General features: G+C 34.0%; 1 protein-coding gene across 1 annotated transcript in view; it reads right to left on the reverse strand.

The window, feature by feature from the left end:
- Window positions 1–961: 961 nt before the first annotated feature.
- Window positions 962–21,335, reverse strand: part of LOC129233742 (RING-type E3 ubiquitin-protein ligase PPIL2-like) — a 73,888-nt gene continuing 53,514 nt past the window's right edge. The window contains exons 12-15 of the mRNA XM_054867718.1: window positions 12,884–12,953; window positions 5,999–6,061; window positions 5,760–5,887; window positions 962–1,097 (exon numbers count right to left, since the gene is read on the reverse strand). Of these exons, the coding sequence (XP_054723693.1) occupies window positions 1,007–1,097; window positions 5,760–5,887; window positions 5,999–6,061; window positions 12,884–12,953 (352 nt within the window). The 3' untranslated portion in view covers window positions 962–1,006. The remainder of the gene's footprint in view (window positions 1,098–5,759; window positions 5,888–5,998; window positions 6,062–12,883; window positions 12,954–21,335) is intronic.

Below are 21,335 nucleotides of genomic sequence, written 5' to 3' on the forward strand. Positions count from 1 at the left end.
TGCATGTGCAAGCTCATATGTTTCATTAAAAATAATACTGTAAAAGGGATATTGAACAAAATTTGTTGCTTAAGAAATCACAAACGTGATTTCATAAGCAAAAAATTTTTGATCGTTATGCAAAATTGCTTAAACTGAAATATCTCTTTACATGAAATACTTGCTTAATCCCACGAGTGAGTTAACAATCACTTAATAATTTATCCTTTAAGATGAAATCCGGTTAACGTAAGTTATCGTGGTCCGATGAATTTTGTGTTAACAAGGCTTGACGGTACTACTTTTTAATGAAATGGATGAGTTGTATGTGCTGAACGAAATGGCAACTTTTGTGTGGAATGGCCCTAAAAAATTCGCCCGAATTCGTAGAATATTTCAAAGTATAAATTGTCTTTAAAGTTTTGTAGGAAGCTTTGCATAACGTGCCTCCTTTTCTGTGTATTTGCTTCACGTGCATGGAAAGCAATTTATTGTGCTTGTAAATATCCTTGTCTGTGTGGTTTTTTGTACAATGTTCATTAACAAAAATCAACTTTTTTTCCATTGTTTCACAGCAGTATTGTAGTTCAATAATTTTGTTTAGTAAGTGAGTAAACAAGGTGTAGTTTTTATATTTAAATTTGACATTTGGTTATTTGGGTTGTTATGTTATTAAAATTGTTTTGCTTTGCATTTTCAAGATTCCTTTTTTTTTTTTTTTTTTTTTTTTTTTTTACCGAATGCACATTTTAACTTCTTTATAAAAAATATTTGAAGTCCTTATAAATATGATAAAAGTTAAAATTTAGTAAAGAGCTATCTGGGATTAAAGTGCAGATGGAAGCATATAAGATACCTTTTTTTGCACTTGACTGTAATGAAGTTATTTTGAAAGTCAGAATTTAGAAGTTTGAAAAGGTTTAGTGCAATACAAACACCACAAAAAAGAATGAAATTAATAAGTACTTAACACACCAAGAAAAATGAATAAACATGTTTTATTAAATATGTACAATTTACATAGAATTTACCAAGAACTAAAATCCCCAAAGGAACTTCCTGTGATATTCTTTTTCTTTTTCACTTGGTTTGAAGGTTCAGCATCTTTTGCAGCTTGCCTGTTAAGGGGGGAAAAAAATAAGAGTATAATTATTTTTTTTAAATGCATTTTTTATTTTAGGGTCACTGAGATCAAATAAAATTCTTTCTTATTGTTAAGCTTGTAATTTTAAACGATTTTTTTTTTTTTTTTTTGAGAAAATAACAATGAACGCAGATCATATGTAACTGAAACAATGCTTTCTTAAACAGATGTGTACATATAAAATCATTGCTGTTAAATTTTAATTTTGTAACTCTTAGAATATTCTTTAATGCAAGAAAGATTCTTTTCAATCTGGTGAATTATTTTCTAAGTTATGTCATTTTCTTTTTAAACAATATCACTTAAGTAATGCCTTGAGTTCATTTAATAAATAGTAAAGAAAAAATAATTGGTTATTTTTAAACTATTAAATTTTTCGTTTAATGTTTTAATAAATCATAGCAGTGGTGAGACCTATAGCTATTTTTTTCTTTATTTGTACTGTTAACTGTGAATCTCCCCCCCCCCCCCCGTTCTTTAGCGGTACTCGGAACCAGACCCATCATCCAGCTTTAAAATGTAAGGTTTTTATGTATAAGAGGTGGTTTTATTATTTTTCTGATTTAATTTGCATTGAATGCACACCCTTTGCCTCCTCACACCCTTGAAAAAATTCAATACTATTGGCCTGCTTGGAACTAACTACACAAAAAGAACTACCAGCAATCTGTAGATGAACAGGGTTAAATAGGATGCCTAGTATAAAATCCAGTTTGAATGAAAAGAAAATACATAATTTATTAAACCCATATACATATGTGCATAATTACACTGTTATGACTATAAGATGAGGTGTGTAAAAACGGGTCAGAGTGGGGATTAAAAAAAAAAAAGAATTTTAGGACAACAAAGTTTAAAATATTTAACGAAAACAAACCTCTATTTGAAGCATATGCTTTGTTTTGGTCAACTTTGTTAAGAACTACCCCCCCCCCTTCCACCCCCAATAATAAAAGCTATATGTAGTTCATTTATTTATTTATTTATTTTCGTAAAGGAAAATCCGGAGCGATTCGCAAGTTTGTTTTATCATAAAATAAGTACATTTCAAAAGTTTCCAAGATAAAAAAAAAATGTCAAACATAAAAGTCTTTGTGAAATTAAAATTATGGGACCTAAATTAAGATTACAATCGCTAGTTTTGAACTGTAGCTGCCATACTTGCAAATTCTAATTCAATAAAATATCATGAGGATTGAATATATATATTTTTAGGTATAAAATTTCATTTAAAATCAGACAGTTGCTCCCTTTTACGAGCCCACTTTCCTGTTCTAAAAGAAAGGAGGTTTAATAGCTTGTAAAATAAAGCTAAAAAAAAACCACTCCAATTAAAAAATATAAACTTATAATACAAATTTTTTAAAAATGCATAAAACGAGTTCTTTCAATAAAAATTCAAAAACATAAGATTTTAACTGAAGATTTGAAATAAAATTTTAAACTTGTTTTTAACACTTAATTTAAAATGTACTTTTTGTGGCTTTTAATTAGCTTTAATATGAAGATATACCTGTGATTCTGAGTTTAAATTTGAATAATGAGCTATTTCTATCGGGGAGGAGGAGAGGATTGGCCGACAACTCTTGAGAAATTTTCATATATGGCTCTTTGGACTGAAAGTTTGGAGACCCTGGTGTAGATGATGGAGTGTTTATAATAGAAGCTTTTATGTCTTTTCAGTGAAAACCTATACTTGACTCGTCTTGTCCTCACATTGAAGGAAACAGCCTCACTTGTTAAGATCATAGATGTTGATTCCAGTGCCTCAGCTGCTTTGTTTGAAATCAGTTTTGTAGCTTGCTTTTCTAAGATGCGTTTGCCCCAAATTTCTTTCTTTGGAGAAAACGAGACCCTTTTGCAGAACTCTCCAGCAACATTTCCTGAAGGGAGTTCTTCAAACAATAAGCCAGCATTCTTAATTTTGGCTTCTTTATTTAATTAACAAAGCAATAAAAAGCCTATTTAGTACATACATATAAAAAGCAAAAATTGCATTAGCTATATAATATCCTAAGCTAATGCAAAACACAACCTAATTTACCCCAAAAAATTATTTTTTGCAGTTTTTACTTCAAATTTTAGGAAATTATGTTGAAAATGTGCTCTATATAGTAGGTTAAAAAATATCGTGCGCCTGAATTTTCTTGAAATCAAAAGTTTTTTGTGATGAACACATTTAAACTTCTATTGAAGAAAACATTAAATTGCAAAAATTCTGTAACTTCAAAGTACAAGTTGCAGCTAATTTTACATATAAAATGATGCCTGATGTCAATAATACATAAAAGTGACAACACTGAAAGAAAATATTACTTCTTTTTTTTTTCCAATGACTCTTCTACTAAAACTTCAAATTTTAGTCTACTATTTGCCATTTCATACACTCAGATAATGGTGACAAAACCACTAAATTTCTTGACAAATTATTTCAACCACACATGAATGCCGTAGGCAGTTTAATTTGAATTGCATGATGTTAACATTAAGTGAACAAGAAAGAGTAGTAGAAAAAGCTTGAAATGATTCCAGGAGAAACTTTCTTTCTTTCTTCTTTTAACATTGGGGTAAAAAAGGAAAATTTCAGGATATTTAGGAGAAAGTTCAAAATATTAGGTAGTTTAGGACAGCTTTCAAAAAAATTAGGACAACTCTGGCCCACCAAGTGTCAACAATTCACATTATTGCTAGTTCAAGCTAAATCTTAATGCCTAAGTAATGAGGTTTTCATGCAAGCTCACTTGCTGCATGACCCCTACATGGAAAGAACTAGGAAATAGTACAACCAGGATGAAAAAGACATGGTACGATCTGGCAAATAGGCTTGTAATAAATGAGAGTTCAAGCAAATACAAAGGTAACAACCTGCAACAGGCAGGCAAATCCAAACATATTTGAATTAATTTTATTTCAGAAAGGGCATAGGTGCCCTTTTTTGCAAAACCAATTTTTTGCAAAATTGAGTTAGCTGTGGTTTTACCATATTTGTATGAAGAGAAATTGACTAGTGTAGAAGGGAAATCATTCCTTGTACAACAAAGCACTTTATGGAGAGGCCACATTTTTCGTTTAGTGCAGAAAAATCTGCACTAAATGCGAATGAACAGTAAGATGCAAAGTGAATACAAGATCATAGACGAACAAGATTTTTTGGTGTAATGAAATAAAAACAAATAACTCCTCTAATCCAGCATTATTACGGTAATGGTAGGTCTTGTGGGAGGGGGGGGGGAGTGATTGCACCTTCCCTCGACTTTGAAAAGTAAATTATTTTTCGCTAAGTGGGCGTGGTTTTCATTACCTTCTAATAAATTTTGCATTGACTATACACCCTTTACACCTCCCCCCCCCCCCTCGGGGAAATTCGAAATCAGGACCTGAATAGAGATACGACAGAAAAATATCTAAATGAGAAGGTATTTTATTAACATCATTCTAAGAACTGCAAAAAACTACGCTTTCAGTGAGGTATACGGCTGGTCAAAATAAGAATAACACTGCGGAAGACTTTTTCTAGAAATAATACTGAAGACATTTAATAAGCTTGCTCATGACTTTCCTCTGAGAGGACATTCGTTTGTCCTTTGCGACTGGAATTTCGGATAGTAAAACGAAAGTTAAATAGCTATGACAGGTATGTGAAATCCAATCTCTTATAAGTGAAATTCTGAAATTTCATCAAGATTCACTGTCAAATCTGTTGAAAACAATGAAATCTGTAACTGCCAAAACAGGTGCCCTTTTTTATGAGGACATATCTCTCAAACTGACGTTTTGGAAAAAGATTCTACTGGGCGACAAATGTTTTCAATTCTCAACATTCATGATGTTTAAATATTTGATTGAACACCAAAGGAATGGTTTCAAGCTAGCTTTTTCATAGATGGTTTTCAAGAGCATACTGCAAAGTAGCGCTAGTTGGCTGAACTTACTTTGCCAATATTGAGTACAAAGGGAAAATTTTCATAATGTAGGTAGAAATAACAGATATCAAGATGATTATTCTGGGCAATTTTGAACACAATCATATTAATATGTACATCAAATTTGGTACACAAAACTAGATAAGAAGGATAGAAGATTTCCATGGAGGATGTATTTGATGAATATGAATAGTTTTATACACATGTGAACTTTTTTCTCAGTTTGTTAGTTTTCATTTTTTTTTTTTTTAAATTTTTTACACCTTACTTTATTATTTCACAAAAACAAGACGAGAGAAAGAGGACAATACAAGATGAATTTTCTTAAGAAAATTAATTTATGCATACAGACATTACTAATTATTTTCTTATACTATTTTTAAGTAGCACAAATTAGTTTGAACTAAATCTTTCACTTGATTTACGTTTTCATCACTCAGCCTTTCAGGTTTTTGATTGCAGAAAGGGCAAAAGTCCAATTTTTTTTTAATTTTAATTAATTTCAGTGACAAAGTGAAATGTAATTTAAGGTAAGTTAATGATTCTACTTGCAATTAGATTACTCAAAAATTCTTATAGAATTTAGTTTATTAATGAATGAAATAAACACTTTTTATGGAATACTAATCACTAGTGGGACTTATGCCCTTTTTGAAATAATCTATTCATTTATATTGTGTCAGTAACATAAGGTAAAAAGTAACATTTCTTACATTTGTGATGTACCTATGTACTTTCCAATGCCATTATGATAGACTTTTAGTTTCTTGGTCTCTGGCTGTGTATTTTTTTCCTGCTTTTTGGTTAATTCCTCGGCTTCTTTTTCTCTTAACTTTTCAAGCTGTAAAATTTTTTAAAACATAACATCAACAAAATCTCTTAAATTAGTAAATTAGTATTGAAGGATGAAAAGCATTTCCATCTATCAATAGTTTAAGAAGTGTAAGGTTACCTGGTCATCTGCCTCTTGAAATGGATCCACAAAAACATGAATTTTGAGGATTTTAATTTCTTCCTAGGAAAATAATTAAACATTATTATTTACAAAAAATCAAAATTGTTCAAACATTACTAGATAAATACTTAACATTTTAAATAGCAGATACTTTAGGGTCATTCCATACAGATTCAATGGATGAGTGCGCTCAACCATTTTTAATTTTTTTGAAACTCATATCCCAAAAAGATGCATATGAATGATGTTTAAAACCACTTTTATTTTTTCTCTAATCTTAACCCTTGATTTTTTAGTGGTCATCAAAAGTCATTTTCGTAGTCAAAAATGGGACTTTTAGACCTTTGCATTTTGGCCCAAATCAAATTTAATAGCAATCATGGCAGAACATTTTACATGTTGATGTTAAAGTACATAAGATAGTAGTCTCACACACTGAGTTATGTAGCTGTAACTTAATAATTAAAATAATGGCGGCAGGCCAAAGTTCAAGGTCAAATGTAAAATTTTTACTCATTTCAAAGGGTCATAACTTGCTTAGGGGATAAAAACACAAAGTGAAATATGGCAAAAACTAATCACTGGAGTCACACTAATGAGAAAATATAGCTGTAATTGTGTGTTTGTTTACCCTTTACAAATTACAGCCCCTCAAAGATCAGAAAATTGAGAAAAATGACATTTTTAGACCCCTGTAAACCAAAAGGGGATGGAATTAAAAATAAATTTTTTTTTGCCAATTAAATATTCAATTCAAGTACTATACATGTTCTACGTATTGTTTTGTGTATTTGGTTTGTAAAAACGATACAGGTCTTTGAAATTGAGCACTTTTACTAGTTAGTTCACAGACTAAAACATAAAAAAAGTGAAAACTTCATTGCACCTTCTTAAATCACATATATTGTCCACTACATAATATATTATACTGAAGAAACATATTGTAAGTATAAAAATAATTATTTTAGTTTGATAACTTAAAAATATTTGGACATGAACGAGTAGTTCAAATTTGATTGACAGCTTACTTATAGACTAGACTGATAATCAACACACACAAAGTTTCAATACATACAAACATACGCTCTGTATATTAACAGATCCAAATTGCCTTAAACATATGCAAAAACATTATATATACAAAATTTAAATTTTAAAAAGTGCATTTTTTATTTTTTGTTTGAGTGTAGTTTTGAAAAAATGAACTCATCTAGTAGTCCTATAGCTGTAATGGTGACTCAAGTATATGACGTTTTGGAATGCATTACCAATGCACATTCATAATTTGATACTTTGAAACTGAACCAGGACCAAGACAATGACAGGGGTTCTAAATTTAGTGATCAACACAAGCTATGTAATAATCTTTTTGACAATAATGGGCATCTTCTTTTAATAGTCTTTTTAGTAACACACTATTTTTCATACCTATTGCTAGGGGACAATAATATTACTGTGATAATATTTAAATAGGGTGGCATAAAGCAGTGATTAAATGTTGTATAGGGAAGTTTATTTGCATAGTCAAACCTTTCTTGCAGCATTTTTTCAGCTAGTTTAATATACAGAGTGATCACAAGAATACATACAATGTTTAGTAGCAAAAATGCAGAAGGTATACATTTCTGTAGGAATTAAAATGACTTCTAGTAGTTCTCCTTGCAAGCTAGTCTTAGTAGCATCAATTCTTTTTACGATTCCTCCGATTCCCTTACATTGTCCATTACCATGTGATATTGCATAGAAATGCCATTCAGCTCTCAAGTTGACATCCATTTCGTGATTACATAAATTAACAAAGTTCTTTCTATTTTTGTTGTGTATTTGAGTAAAGTATATGCCACATACTGTGTCACCATCAGAACTATAGTACTACTGAGTGAGTTCATTTTCTTAAAACTGCACTGACGCAAGAAATGAAAAACGCACTATTTTTTCCTTTCAACTATGTAGATAATGTTTTTGAATCTGTTTAGGCAAGTTACATAAGTTTAATGTACAGTTACATAAGTTAATGACTATGTTTGTATGCATTGAAAATGTGTGTGTGTATGTGTAGATTATCAGTATAGTCTATAAATTAACTACTTAAGCTGTAAATCAAGTATAAACTACTCATTCATGTTCAAATATTTCTAAGTTATCAAATTAAAATATTTTTTTTATACTTACAATATGTTTTTTTAGTATAATATACAGTAAAACCTGTCAAGTTAACCACCTGCCTAAGTTGACCGCTTTTGTCAGGAACGGAATTAGTCCTATCTCATATAATGAAGGAAAACCTCTGTAACTTGGCCACCTCTCTATCTTGACCACCTGTCTATCTTGACCATTAATGAACGAACACCAAATTTGATTTAGAGTATTGTAAAAAACCCTTTGTAAGTTGACCACTAGGCAAATGCATTAGATTGTACTAAAAGTTTCATCAGTTATGCCTCAAATAAGTAACCAAACATTTTAGAAAAACCTATGAATATTTATGTTTCCATCGAAAAACATTGGGCTAATGTTATGTCCCAGAAAATGCGCCAAACTTCAATAAGGAGTTATTTTGTTAAAAAGTAGATTACCATGGACACAAATGTACAAGAAAAAAATCAAATGAAGAATTTGAGTCACTTTTGACTTGTTATGAATCGTTAGTAATTGTTAGTATCAAGTAAGTAGTTTTTCATAAGCAATGGGGCAATTTTTTATTTATTTATTTATTTTTTATTTTATTTATTTATTTATTTATTTTTTTTTTTTTTTTGATCTATTTGCAGAAATTTTAAATTTGTATGATACTTTACGCGTCATTCTGGTAAATAATCTCTAAAAATATTTAAACAACTTTTTTTCTTATCGTTTTAAAGTAATGTTAAACAATGAAAGTGAGTTTAAAGTATATTCCAATTAGTTAAAAAATTAATGCATGGACAAGAAATGACAAAAAAAAAAGTTTTCATTACTAAACTCTATAAGTTGACCACCTGTCTAAGTTGACCGCCAAAGTATTGCACCCCAAGTGGTCAACTTACACAGGTTTCACTGTATTATATAGAGAACAATTTACGTAATTTAAGAAGGTGCAATGAAGTTTTCACTTTTTATTTCTGTTTTAGTGTGTGAATTAACTAGTAAAAAAGCTCAATTTCAAAGACCAGTATCTTTTTTACAAACCAAATACACAAAACAATACATAGAACATGTATAGTACTTGAATAGAATATTTAATTGGCCCAGTTATTTTTAATTTCATCCTCTTTTGTCTACAAGGGTCTAAAAACGTCATTTTTCCGATTTTTGAGAAACTGTAATCTGTAAAGGGTGAAAAAACACACAGAAACAGTTACATATTCTTATTAGCATAGTTCCAGTGATTAGTTTTTGCCGTATTTCATTTTGTGTTTCAGTCCCCTACGCGAGTTATTCCATTTTGAAACGAGTAAAATTTTTACATTTGACCTTGAACTTTAACCTATTGCCATTATTTTAACTATTAAGTTACAGCCACGTAACTCAGCTTGTAAGACTATCATCTTATGCACTTTAACATCAAAGCATAAAATTAACTGCCATAAATATAATTCAAATAGATTTTGGTCAAAATGCGAAGGTCTAAAAGTCCCATTTTTGACTATGAAAATGACTTTTGATGACCTCTAAAAAATCAAGGGTTAAGGTTAGAGAAAAAATAAAAGTGGTTTTAAACATCATTCATATGCATCTTTTTGGGATATGAGTTTCAAAAAAATTGAAAATGGTCGAGCGCACTCATCCGTTAAATCTGTATGGAATGAATGACCCTTTAAAGTAGTAAATTCAAATTATTATGAAATAATCCAAATCAAAGTTAGAAACAAAAATAGAGGTTTTGCTTTGCAAATTCAGTAAAATTTGCATTAACTGGTCAGTTGATATTTTCTTGTAAATATCAAAGCAGATCCACTGTGATACATTGAATTGATGATTGCAGCAAATGTAATTTTAACAAAAAAAAAATTAACCTGAAGGTCTAACTCTGAGAATTTCAGCGAATTTCTAACTGGTAATATTAAAGAATAGCACATGAAGACTAATTTATCAAAAGGGAACATATCCAACATTCATTTTCCAAAAATGTTCAGGAGGTGAAAAAAAATGAATTAAACAAAATATAGTTTTATTATATTTTCTGTGCATATAATTGAGTGCAAAGGCATAGCGGATTATGTCTTTGTGTAAGAAGTTTTCATACGTAAAAATAAAGGAGATATCTCCTTTTTAATTTTGGATATTTTGAACGAAAACCTGAGTGTTGATAGCTGCAACTTCACCAAAACCTAAAAACATCACCACCTAATGTTCTCATATCGAAGTACTTGAATCTAAAATTAGTGGATCAAGTGTTCATGAGCCTAATAGAACAATTGAGGTAGTGAGAAGCAAAGGGATGTAAGTGGCAAAATCAAAAATTTGGAGATAACCAGAACAAATGGAAGATGAGCCCCTCCTCTGCCTTGGGGCAAGAAATAGTATTAGTCGCCCTGGTGGGTCCAGCTGTATATAATAGCATGATTTGGAAAAAAAATTCAATGAAAGCCTACCTAAGATGTAATCTTTAAACGTGTTTTACTCAAAACTTGAAAATGTGCACTTGCATCCCTTTGCTTCTCACTGCCTCAATTGAAGTTTTAATTGTCATAAATTAATGAACTTCATTCGTGGGATTGGAAAGTAAGAATTTTTCTTAGCTTTTTACTTCATTAGTGTTCATAATTATACTCTTTCATACAATCTAGGATGTAGTAAAATAGAACAACGATAAAAAAAATTCAGAAGATTCACATCATTTTTGGTAAAATTCTCAATGCTGAAAAAATTTCATTTTCTAAAACACTAAAATAATAAAGGTAGACTATATTTTTTATGAGGAAAACTGTCCGATTTGTTAAAACCCGGTTCTGATTAAATTAAACATGTATATCAATGACTTAGTCAATACATTTTCCATCAAGTTCATGGTCTTCAGAGCTTTTTTGATGACACGTTTGCCGAAGAACACTAAGTAGGGATTCAGATTTTGGATATGTGCTCCTTTGAAGAAAAAAAAAAGTTTTCATTCAACGGGAAGGATTTTTTTAGTCAACATATGTTCCTTTTTTTTGTTTGAAATGGCTTGAAAAAATTGTAAGGGACGGATTTGTTACCTTTTGATTGAAAAACCAAATTTTATTTTTTTTTTGTCAACTATGGATTTGTCCCACTTTTAATTCTAGAGAATAGGAGATTTGATTGAGTTCATCTGAAAGATATAGAAAATGCCAAAAAAAGAAAGAAAAACGAGTTTTTTTTAGAAAATGGATAAGTTGACCTTTTGATAAATTTCTCCTTATATATAATACTCATACCTATATAATAATTCTAATACCGAATGAGCAGTTGAATGCAAAAGGTGAGAGATTACGTTTTAAAGGATTTAAATACTACATAAAACAATAAGTAAATTATTCAATAACGAAATTTTAAAAATTCCTCATGATTACTAAAATACTTTTATTAACAAGATGTCTCAAAAAGTAAATGAACCTAATTTCCCATACACTACAATGGATATTTTGACATTAGCTCTTTCCTTCTCACTGACTCTTTCGATTTACTCTCCAACTTAGTTCAAATCTTTTACTTTAAAACAATTTTCATACATAATAAATCTCCAATCTTTTTTTTAATAAAAAGAAAAACAGCTGCTATAAAAATTAAGTGAGAGTGTCTCAGGAATTTGAAAAAATGAATGTTTAAAGCTGGCTAAAAAATAGTAAAACACACCATATAATTTTTACATTGTAGTTATGCATTGCAATAAAGTTTTAAGAAGTATTGCAAAAACAATATAACAAAGTAAGAACTTTGAGAAAGAAAAATTGTGTGTGTGTGTGTGTTTTTTTTTTTTTTGAGGGGGGAGGGATGTACTCATTATTCTTTTCTTTTTTTTCAATGAAAAAAATGTCTTGTAAGAAGCCTTTCAGCAATAGTAGTTGCAAATTCATCCATCAAGGATTAATTACTGATATCTTTTTGTGCATAATACGTTTCGCATTCTAATCTTCAGCGTTTGCATTGAAATTTCAAAATGCATAACTGGGATTGTTATTCCAAAATGTACTTAAAAATTTTTCTCTGAGAAGAAATACTAAGTTTTGTGCTTTGTGTTGAGTTTTTTATCTAACGATTTTTTTTTAAATACATATTTTTTGTCACTTATTTTGTGCAAATCGAAATTTGTGGAATATTTTACTTTTATGCAGCATTTTTTTTACCAGCATAAACTAATTCAGCCGCAACCCCCTTAGAAAGGCTTACGGCTCCTCTATTTTCATATTTTTTCATGTGGCCGCCTAGATTTTTTCTGTAGCACGCAAGGGAGGCCACATGGGCTTTTTAGAGAAATCCTGCTTTAGATATATGGTTCAGCTCAAGATTGTTGGCGCTCGGCTTTGGACGAGTACAACTCAAAATTGGTTGAAAATGAGATAAGCATGGGTTACTGTAATTGAGTATTGGCAAAACAAGTTTTTCTTGTGAAGCATTGTTGTTTGTTTATAATAAGAAATAAAATTTAAATGAAAACTTGCACCAAACTTCCTGATAAGGAGCACACTGAGAAAGTCTTGATTCCATTATTGCATTTATTGCCTCATTTCCTATGAATTCAATGTTTTTGATTCTTCCACTGACCGCCATGAATGCCAAGCCCCACTATTGATATATTTTAATGTAGCTCAATGTAATTTTTTTAGCCATTGCTCATTTATTACTACTATGTAAATAATAAACAAATATCCATGATTCTTTAAAGTAATAAAACACAAATACATCAGTAAAAATTGAGTAGTAGAGGGTTAAAAATATTACCAATGGTTTATCATTTTTATCTGTTAGAATTTTCTCCATTTTACTCAGTGTTTCTAATCCACCAACAACCCTGGAAAACAAATTGGAAAACAGTTAGTGCAATTTCAAAGTACATTCACAGTAATGTAATATATTATATTTAAAAAAATCATCACTACAAGTAGCATGCTTGTGTTTAGCAGGGGCGGATACAGACTAGCAATTTAGGGGGGGGGGGTGCCATAAAAATTTTGTTGGATGAATTAGCTGACTAAACTGCAATATTCGGCAAAGAGTCGACAGAAACTTGGATGAAACACATGATGACTTGCAGTGCATTTAGCGGCTGAAGTTTTTGAGTGTCTCTTTTAAATGAGAGGTAAAATTAGCGAAGTTATATGAAAACTTTTGCTATAAGACAGTGATTTGGTTAAACCAGTTAGCACTCACTTCCTGCTGTTATGAATCAAATACACAGATACAATGACCAACCGTTAATGTAATTAAATTGGATACCGCAGTACACAAATCAAAGACATTGCATTGGTCTGAAATTTGCAGTTCTTGAACAAAAGCCAAGCATGACTCCCATAAAAGAAAAATATTAGAAAAATGATTAGAAGGTCATGAGGTTTGAGGAGATCTTTTGCTAAATGTCCACAATTACCTAAACTGTGTAAAACTAACTGCTGTAGAGCCATAGCCCACGTTTCCATCAATCTCATTATTTTTGGGCAAAACCCCCTTCCCAACCCATACGAACCAAAGGGCACACTTTTGTGTACCAAATGATACTTTCTTATTATTATGTGACTTTGCAGTACTCTACAAACGGTGTACTGAAAAAGCCTCCAGCAAAACTCACGCATCCTTTTAGAGCTGTTGAAAAACTTGATAGTCTATGATAAAACACTTAATATTCTACAGATGTTTTGGTGGTTAGTTTTTTATATTTAATTCTTGTAATAACATACTTCTGTGTAATGAAATGAAAACAATGTTTGCAAGACTGTTTTATAACCTTTAATCTGTTTAGAAACTTCACAAAACTAATCTTACAATATAATCAGAAAATAAATTCAAATAATTTTTACCTACTATAAAACATAAATAAATGTATCAAAAACTCTTTATTAACAAAGAGTTTTTTAAACCAACATTTGCAAAAAAATATTTTAAAAGCTAATACATTTATATTGAAAACTCTAACTTGAAAGTTTTAAAGATCTTTATTTTTGCAAATTATTTTGGCAACTTAAATGCTGCAGGAGAGCATAATCTTTTATTTGACGATTATTCCTGGCTATACTACTCACAATTTTCAACTTGAAATAATTTTAACATTTTTTGAAGAAAATTATATTGTAACGGATTCGGTGCGACTTCCACTTTTTTGAAATGAAGACACAGTTCTTGATAAAAACACAGGAAATTTATTTACACTATGTACAGGAAAGATCTTCAACAACTGCTAAATTATTCATCAGCAATTAAGCAATTATCACACAACACCGTAAACTCAACGTTTACACACATATTTACTTCCAAATACGAAAACAACACAGCGAAATGCCTCGCTATAAACAGAGCAAAATGCTCTCAGTTCGAAATCCTCAATCGAAACTAACTGTTTATCCATCGCTAACGGCTTAAATACACCGAAAAGAAATTTCTCAAATATTCCACACGCTTCTGTAAAGTAGTAGACCGTTATCGAATTTTATCAATGAACAAAAAGGAAATAGGGGTCGTATACTTTAGCCATATGAAAAAGGGGTTGTATATTCATTACGGGAAACTATTTACAGGTTACGTTCCTACAATAATTACTATTTACAGAATTTGTAACATTGCTCCCTTCCTAAGGACTGCACGTCCCGGGCAGTACAATCCCCAGAAAGGGTGTCGAACTTCTATCAAAAGTTTACAAATATTCACATTAATTAATAACTAACAGATACAGAAAACACAATAATAACAAGAAATATTACTAAACATTCAAAGCAAAAATTATCTACAACTTTTATGTTATCAACCATGGTTGTTTACGTAATACTCATGAACTATGGCCATAGTATGGGGCTAACCGATCATAATGTACAACCCTAGGTTTTGCATTAGGTGATTTTTGGATCCTCACTACGACGTCATTTAGTCGGTTAAGGACTTTGTAGGGTCCATCCCAATGCGACTGCAATTTGGGTGAAAGATCTTTCCGTCGGATGGGATTCCATAACCAAACCTTGTCGCCTTCGTTGAATTCATGTCCAGTAGACCTTGTGTCGTACCGGGTCTTCATCTTCTCCGCTGCGATGTTGATTCGCTCTCGTGCGAAGTTATGAACGTCTTCCAACCGGGCCTGGAGATCCTGGATGTACTCCTCAGGTGAAGAAGGCGCATCCGGAGGACGACCGAAGACGAGATCACAAGGTAGCCGAAGCTCTCGTCCGAAGAGCATCTGAGATGGGGCAAATCCGGTAGTCTCGTGGACAGCACTGCGGTAGGCCAGCAGGAACAAAGGTAGCTTCTTGTCCCAATCCTGTTGATTTTTGGATACCATAAGTGAGAGATTATTCAGGATTGTGCGGTTAAATCTCTCCACCATGCCGTCCGATTGTGGGTGTAGTGGTGTTGTCCTAGTTTTCTCAATTCCAAGAATTTGACATAGGCCCTTAAACACAGCAGAGATGAAATTCCTCCCTTGATCGGAATGAATCTGCAAAGGTGTTCCATATCTCGAGATCCGATGTTGGACTAGAGTCTCTGCTACGGTGGTAGCCTCTTGATCTGGAATGGGATATGCTTCCGGCCATTTGGTGAAGTAGTCGATGGAAACAAGAATGTATTTGTTCCCATCAGCAGTTCTTGGTAGAGGACCCAGGATGTCGATCCCAATTCGTTCGAAAGGAGCTCCAACGTTGTACAGATGTAGCTTTCCTCTGCTTCTTTTCTTCGGTCCTTTACGAGCAGAACAGGCGTCACAAGAATGGCCCCACTTCTCCACGTCATCCTTCGCCTTGCTCCAGAAGAAGCGCTCCCGAACTTTATTGAGGGTTTTCAAGACACCAAAATGTCCTCCAGTCGCACTACTATGTATTTCTTTCAGAACATCTGAAATCCTTGATCAGGGAAGTAGTAACTGCCACCTAGATGTCTTGCCGTCGTCAGATTCCCATTTCCGGTGTAGCACGCCGTTCCGTAAATGGAGTGAGTTCCATAAAGCCCAGTATCTTTTTGTTGCAGGACTGAAGATGGAAACGTCCTGCCAGCTAGGGCGTCGACTGTCACTTTCCATGAACTCTAAAATTGGTTTTATGTCGGGGTCTTCAAGTTGATCTTTTCGAACTTGGTCATCACTCCATGGATCAGGTTCTGATGATGTTGGAGTCACTGTCACCTGATAGGCGGTAGGGCTAGTCGTTCCATACTGTTTCTCGATTCGGGAACAATAGTGGCAGTTCTCAGGACAGGGTCTCCTTGATAAAGCGTCAGCATTACCGTGAGATAACCCTTTTCGATGCTTGATCTCCATGTCATATTCCTGGAGCCGCTGTATCCATCTGGCTATCTGACCTTCCGGATTTTTGAAGTTCAAAAGCCAAGTTAATGAGGCATGATCTGTCCGAAGCAGAAATTTTCGGCCGTAAAGGTAATGATGGAAGTGTTCTACAGCTTTCACTATGGCCAGTAACTCCTTTCTGGTGACGCAGTAATTCCGCTCCGACTTTGATAAGCATTTGCTCCAGTAAGCGATGACATGTTCATTTCCGTCAATTTCTTGGGATAAAACAGCTCCGATGCCCTCGTTGCTCGCATCAGTGTCTAGGATGAAGGATTTTTCAGGCTGAGGATAGGCGAGGATAGGCGTTGATGTTAAAGCCTCCTTCAGTCATAGAAATGCATCTTCGCATTCTCTGGACCATTCAAACTTTTGCTTGCTCTCCGTCAGCTTATGCAAAGGTCGTGCAATGTTGGAAAAACCCTTCACAAACTTCCTATAGTACGTGCAGAGCCCCAGGAAACTTCGCAGCTGATGGATGTTTTCGGGACGACTCCAACTCTTGACCGCAGATACCTTCTCTGGATCGGTTTGCACACCCTCAGAAGAGATGATGTGACCAAGATAGTTCACTTCCCGGCGGAACAAATTACATTTGGACGGACTTAACTTCAGATTGGCTTCCTTAAGCTTTTGCAGCACCTTCCTAAGATTTGCCAGATGTTCTTCGAAACTGCGTCCCACGATGATGATATCGTCTAAGTAGACCAGACAGGATTCGTAGGAAAGTCCTCTTAACACTGTCTCCATAAGACGCTCGAACGTAGCTGGTGCATTGCAGAGGCCGAAGGGCATCACTTTAAACTGCCATAAGCCTTGTCCAGTTGTAAATGCTGTCTTCTCTCGGTCATCAGGGTGTATCTCAACCTGCCAGTAGCCGCTCTTCAAGTCCAGGGTCGAAAACCACTTGTGTCCGGAAAGAGTGTCCAAGGTGTCGTCTATCCGTGGAAGAGGGTAACTGTCTTTCTTGGTGATTTCATTCAGCCGTCGGTAATCGACACAAAATCTGGTGGAGCCATCTTTCTTTCGGACTAAGACGACGGGAGAAGCCCAGGGACTGGATGACGGTTCGATTACATCATTCTCCTTCATCTCTTTCAGGAGGGTCTCAACCTCTTCCTTCTTGGCGAACGGTAGTCGTCTTGGATGCTGTTTAATAGGGAGGTGTTCTCCAGTGTAAATCCTATGCTGCGTTAAATTCGTACGGCCAACATCCTCCGATGTAGATGAAAACAGATGCTTGAAGTCGTCCACCAATTGTTCCGCAGCAGTTCTTTGATCTTTCGATAATGGCGCACTCCCAATTAACTTCGACGTCAAGGACTCAGAAGACACAGTCTCAGGGGAATTGATTCTTCTAATGATGCAGTTTACTGGAGTACAAGTTGCCAACACTTCACCTTTTCGGATATTCCTTGGCCTTTCACTCACGTTGGCGACTCTCACAGGAATTACATCCTTAGAAAGGTCCACAAGCGTAGATGCTACCAGTACTCCTTTCAGGCTATTGCTTAGGTTAGGGTATTCAATGAGTCCAAATCGAAAACTATTGCTTTCTTCAAGGGAGCCAGGTATTAATGATTCTGACCTTGAGGGAATCGATAAATCTGTTTGAGCTATTATTTGATGAGCGGATTTTACATCACTCTCTGCAGGGAAAACGGCTATGTCTTCTCTCATCGAGTGCAGCTCATTAGTCTTGAAGTCGAGAGTGAAGTCATATTTCTTCAAAAAGTCCAATCCGAGAATGAAGGGGTCCGTGATATTAGCGACGAATGCCGTATGATGGTAGGTGGCATTCCCAAACACTATTTCCAAGTCCACTTTACCGTCAATCTCAATTTTGTCACCTGTCACAGTCTGGAGACTTATGCGTGGCGATGTCCACAGCAGTTTCAATCCAAATTCACGAGCCACATCTGTCCTAACGATTGTCACATTGGCTCCAGTGTCGACAATCAGTTTGCAAGGATTCCCATTTACATGAGCGTAAATGAAAAGTCCATCACTGCCACTACTAGAAGAGGAAATCTGCAGAGCTCTGGTGGTGGTGATTTCCTTCCCTCGCGTAGCTTGGCGAGCCGGACAACTCCTTCGCAGGTGTCCTTCACTACCGCATTTCCAGCACTTCTGCTCTTGTTTCTTTTGGGCTGTTATGCTGCTCAGATGTCTTGCCAAGTCACCGAGTTGTCTCTCGAGTTCAGCGAGGTGGGACGACCTGGAATCAGACTCATCAGCTTCCAGAGTTCGAATGGGATGGCGATCCACACGGGTTGCTTGCTGGGCGGCCTCCAACTTCATCGCATACACAACAGCAGAATTCAGGTCTTTGACATCCGCCATCCGTAGAGCTTTCTGGATTTCCGGATCTCGAACCCCGTCGATGTAATAGTTGAGTGCCAGGTTGTCTCGAACATCCGCAGGACAGTCGCAAAAAGCAAGATGAGACAGTCTCTCAACGTCCGCCGCTAGCTCTTGCAGGGTCTCCCCGGTTTTCTGGAAACAGGACTTCAACTGGAGTCGGCTGAAATCTTTCTGGCACTTCTCACCGAAGCGAAGCTCCAACGCAGATGTGAGGGCGGCGAAATCCAGGCGCTGGCTGTCCGGAAGGGTCTGAAGAATGTCCGCTGCGTCACCTCTCAGGGATGCTGCAAGATGGCAGGCCTTGGTAGCAGATTCCCATCCGTTCGCTTCCGCCACTATCATGAATTGGGTCTTGTATACCTGCCACGAACTTTTCCCATCAAATGTGGCCAGTTTAATGGACGGTCGAGCAACAGATGTGGGAGCGCCAAACTGTACAGAACTGCTTTCCGCGGTCGCCAATCTCCGTTCCATGTCTTTAATTATTTCTTCCTTAAATGAAGTAAATTTCTTGTCTTCTTCTTCCAACTTATTTTCCACACTGGCGATACGCTCTTCCACAGTATCAAATTTTTCTTCCAGAGCATCAACTTTATCTCCCATGGCGGTTAGTTGATTCTCCATCATGGTTTTCATCGACGTTAGGTCACTTTTTATTTCATCTTGACTTGTAGTAATTTTAGCAGTTAAATCACTATTTAACTGTTCCTGGTTAGTCGCCAATTCATTTTTTAATTGTTCTTGGTTAGTCGCCATATCATTTTTTAATTGTTCTTGGTTGGTCGCCATATCATTTTTTACAGAGTTGATTGCGTCAAGAAGTTGTTTTAATTGTTCATCCATTGCGCGAGTAATCACCATAAAAATAAAGTCCAAATTCAAAAAGTCTTTATGAAAAAAAATGTCCAAACTCACACTTACTCCAAGAAAGTCCAGAAGAAGCCCCACGTTGGGCGCCAAATTGTAACGGATTCGGTGCGACTTCCACTTTCTTGAAATGAAAACACAGTTCTTGATAAAAACACAGGAAATTTATTTACACTATGTACAGGAAAGATCTTCAACAACTGCTAAATTATTCATCAGCAATTAAGCAATTATCACACAACACCGTAAACTCAACGTTTACACACATATTTACTTCCAAATACGAAAACAACACAGCGAAATGCCTCGCTATAAACAGAGCAAAATGCTCTCAGTTCGAAATCCTCAATCGAAACTAACTGTTTATCCATCGCTAACGGCTTAAATACACCGAAAAGAAATTTCTCAAATATTCCACACGCTTCTGTAAAGTAGTAGACCGTTATCGAATTTTATCAATGAACAAAAAGGAAATAGGGGTCGTATACTTTAGCCATATGAAAAAGGGGTTGTATATTCATTACGGGAAACTATTTACAGGTTACGTTCCTACAATAATTACTATTTACAGAATTTGTAACAATAAATTTTAGGCCTCGTGCAAGACACCTAAATATTTTTTGATTTGGATAAATTTTTTTATGTAAGATGTGGGTCAGTAGGAGCAACTTTTTATCAACATGACAAATTGAATTTCGAAAAAAAGTTTTTTTCGATACGCCCTAACCAACACACAAACGCCATTTGAAAAAAACTGTTAAAGTTTTCCAAAAATTTTGATATTGTTTTTTAAAAAATCTGTGATATTACTTTTTTTTTTTTCGAGGAGCAACAACGTTGATCTCTAATTCTGAGGTACCCCAATTAATATTATAAAAGGAGTAAATACAGTTGAAAAAACATTACGCTTCCATAGTAGAACTCTACTCACTTTCAACATTACATTTCTTTGTACTGGCCGTGATACAATATACGGCAGGAGTACCTTGTTTTTCAGCAGAAAATTTTTAAGCACTTATTTGAGTTTATAGACAGTTTTAAATTTTATCTAGGTTTGGTATTCATAATTGGCAATTACACGTGAAAATGGCAATTAATATCTCAAACCTAATATGTTAATACATACTTTTATCATACATAAAAACTTATCATAAAGATTCATATATATTTTTACAAGAAAGTGAGCAAATTGAAAGTAGGTAATTATGCTGGAAAAAAAACATCTTTATGCATAAAGAATAGAAAAGCTTATTTTTTAATAAAAATATTTTTGGAAAAAAAAGGTAGAACCGACTTCAAAACTGCAGATAAAAATTGCTTTTATTCCAAAAAACCATTTAAAGTTAGAAAGAAAATATTCATATCATTACACAAATATGCTGTCGTCAATGTACAATGTATGCACTTAAATTTATAGCTGTACATGAATTATGTCTACAAATGATTTTATCTATCATTTTTGTGCCAACTTCAAAAATTATGTTTAAAAGTACTATCAATGGTGTTCGAAGAATAAAATTATTTTTCAGTCTTTAGAGCAATTTTGATCTACTAAATAAATCACTCATAAAAATCAATCATATTTTTTTCAAAAATAAATAAGACCATTGGAATGTAATTAAGAGGTGAGGACAGCCATAAGGGTAGAAAGATGATTTTCCAGAAGAAGTTGGATGGAAGTCC

Source organism: Uloborus diversus, unplaced genomic scaffold, assembly GCF_026930045.1.
Source record: "Uloborus diversus isolate 005 unplaced genomic scaffold, Udiv.v.3.1 scaffold_678, whole genome shotgun sequence".
Taxonomy (NCBI): Eukaryota; Metazoa; Arthropoda; class Arachnida; order Araneae; family Uloboridae; genus Uloborus; species Uloborus diversus.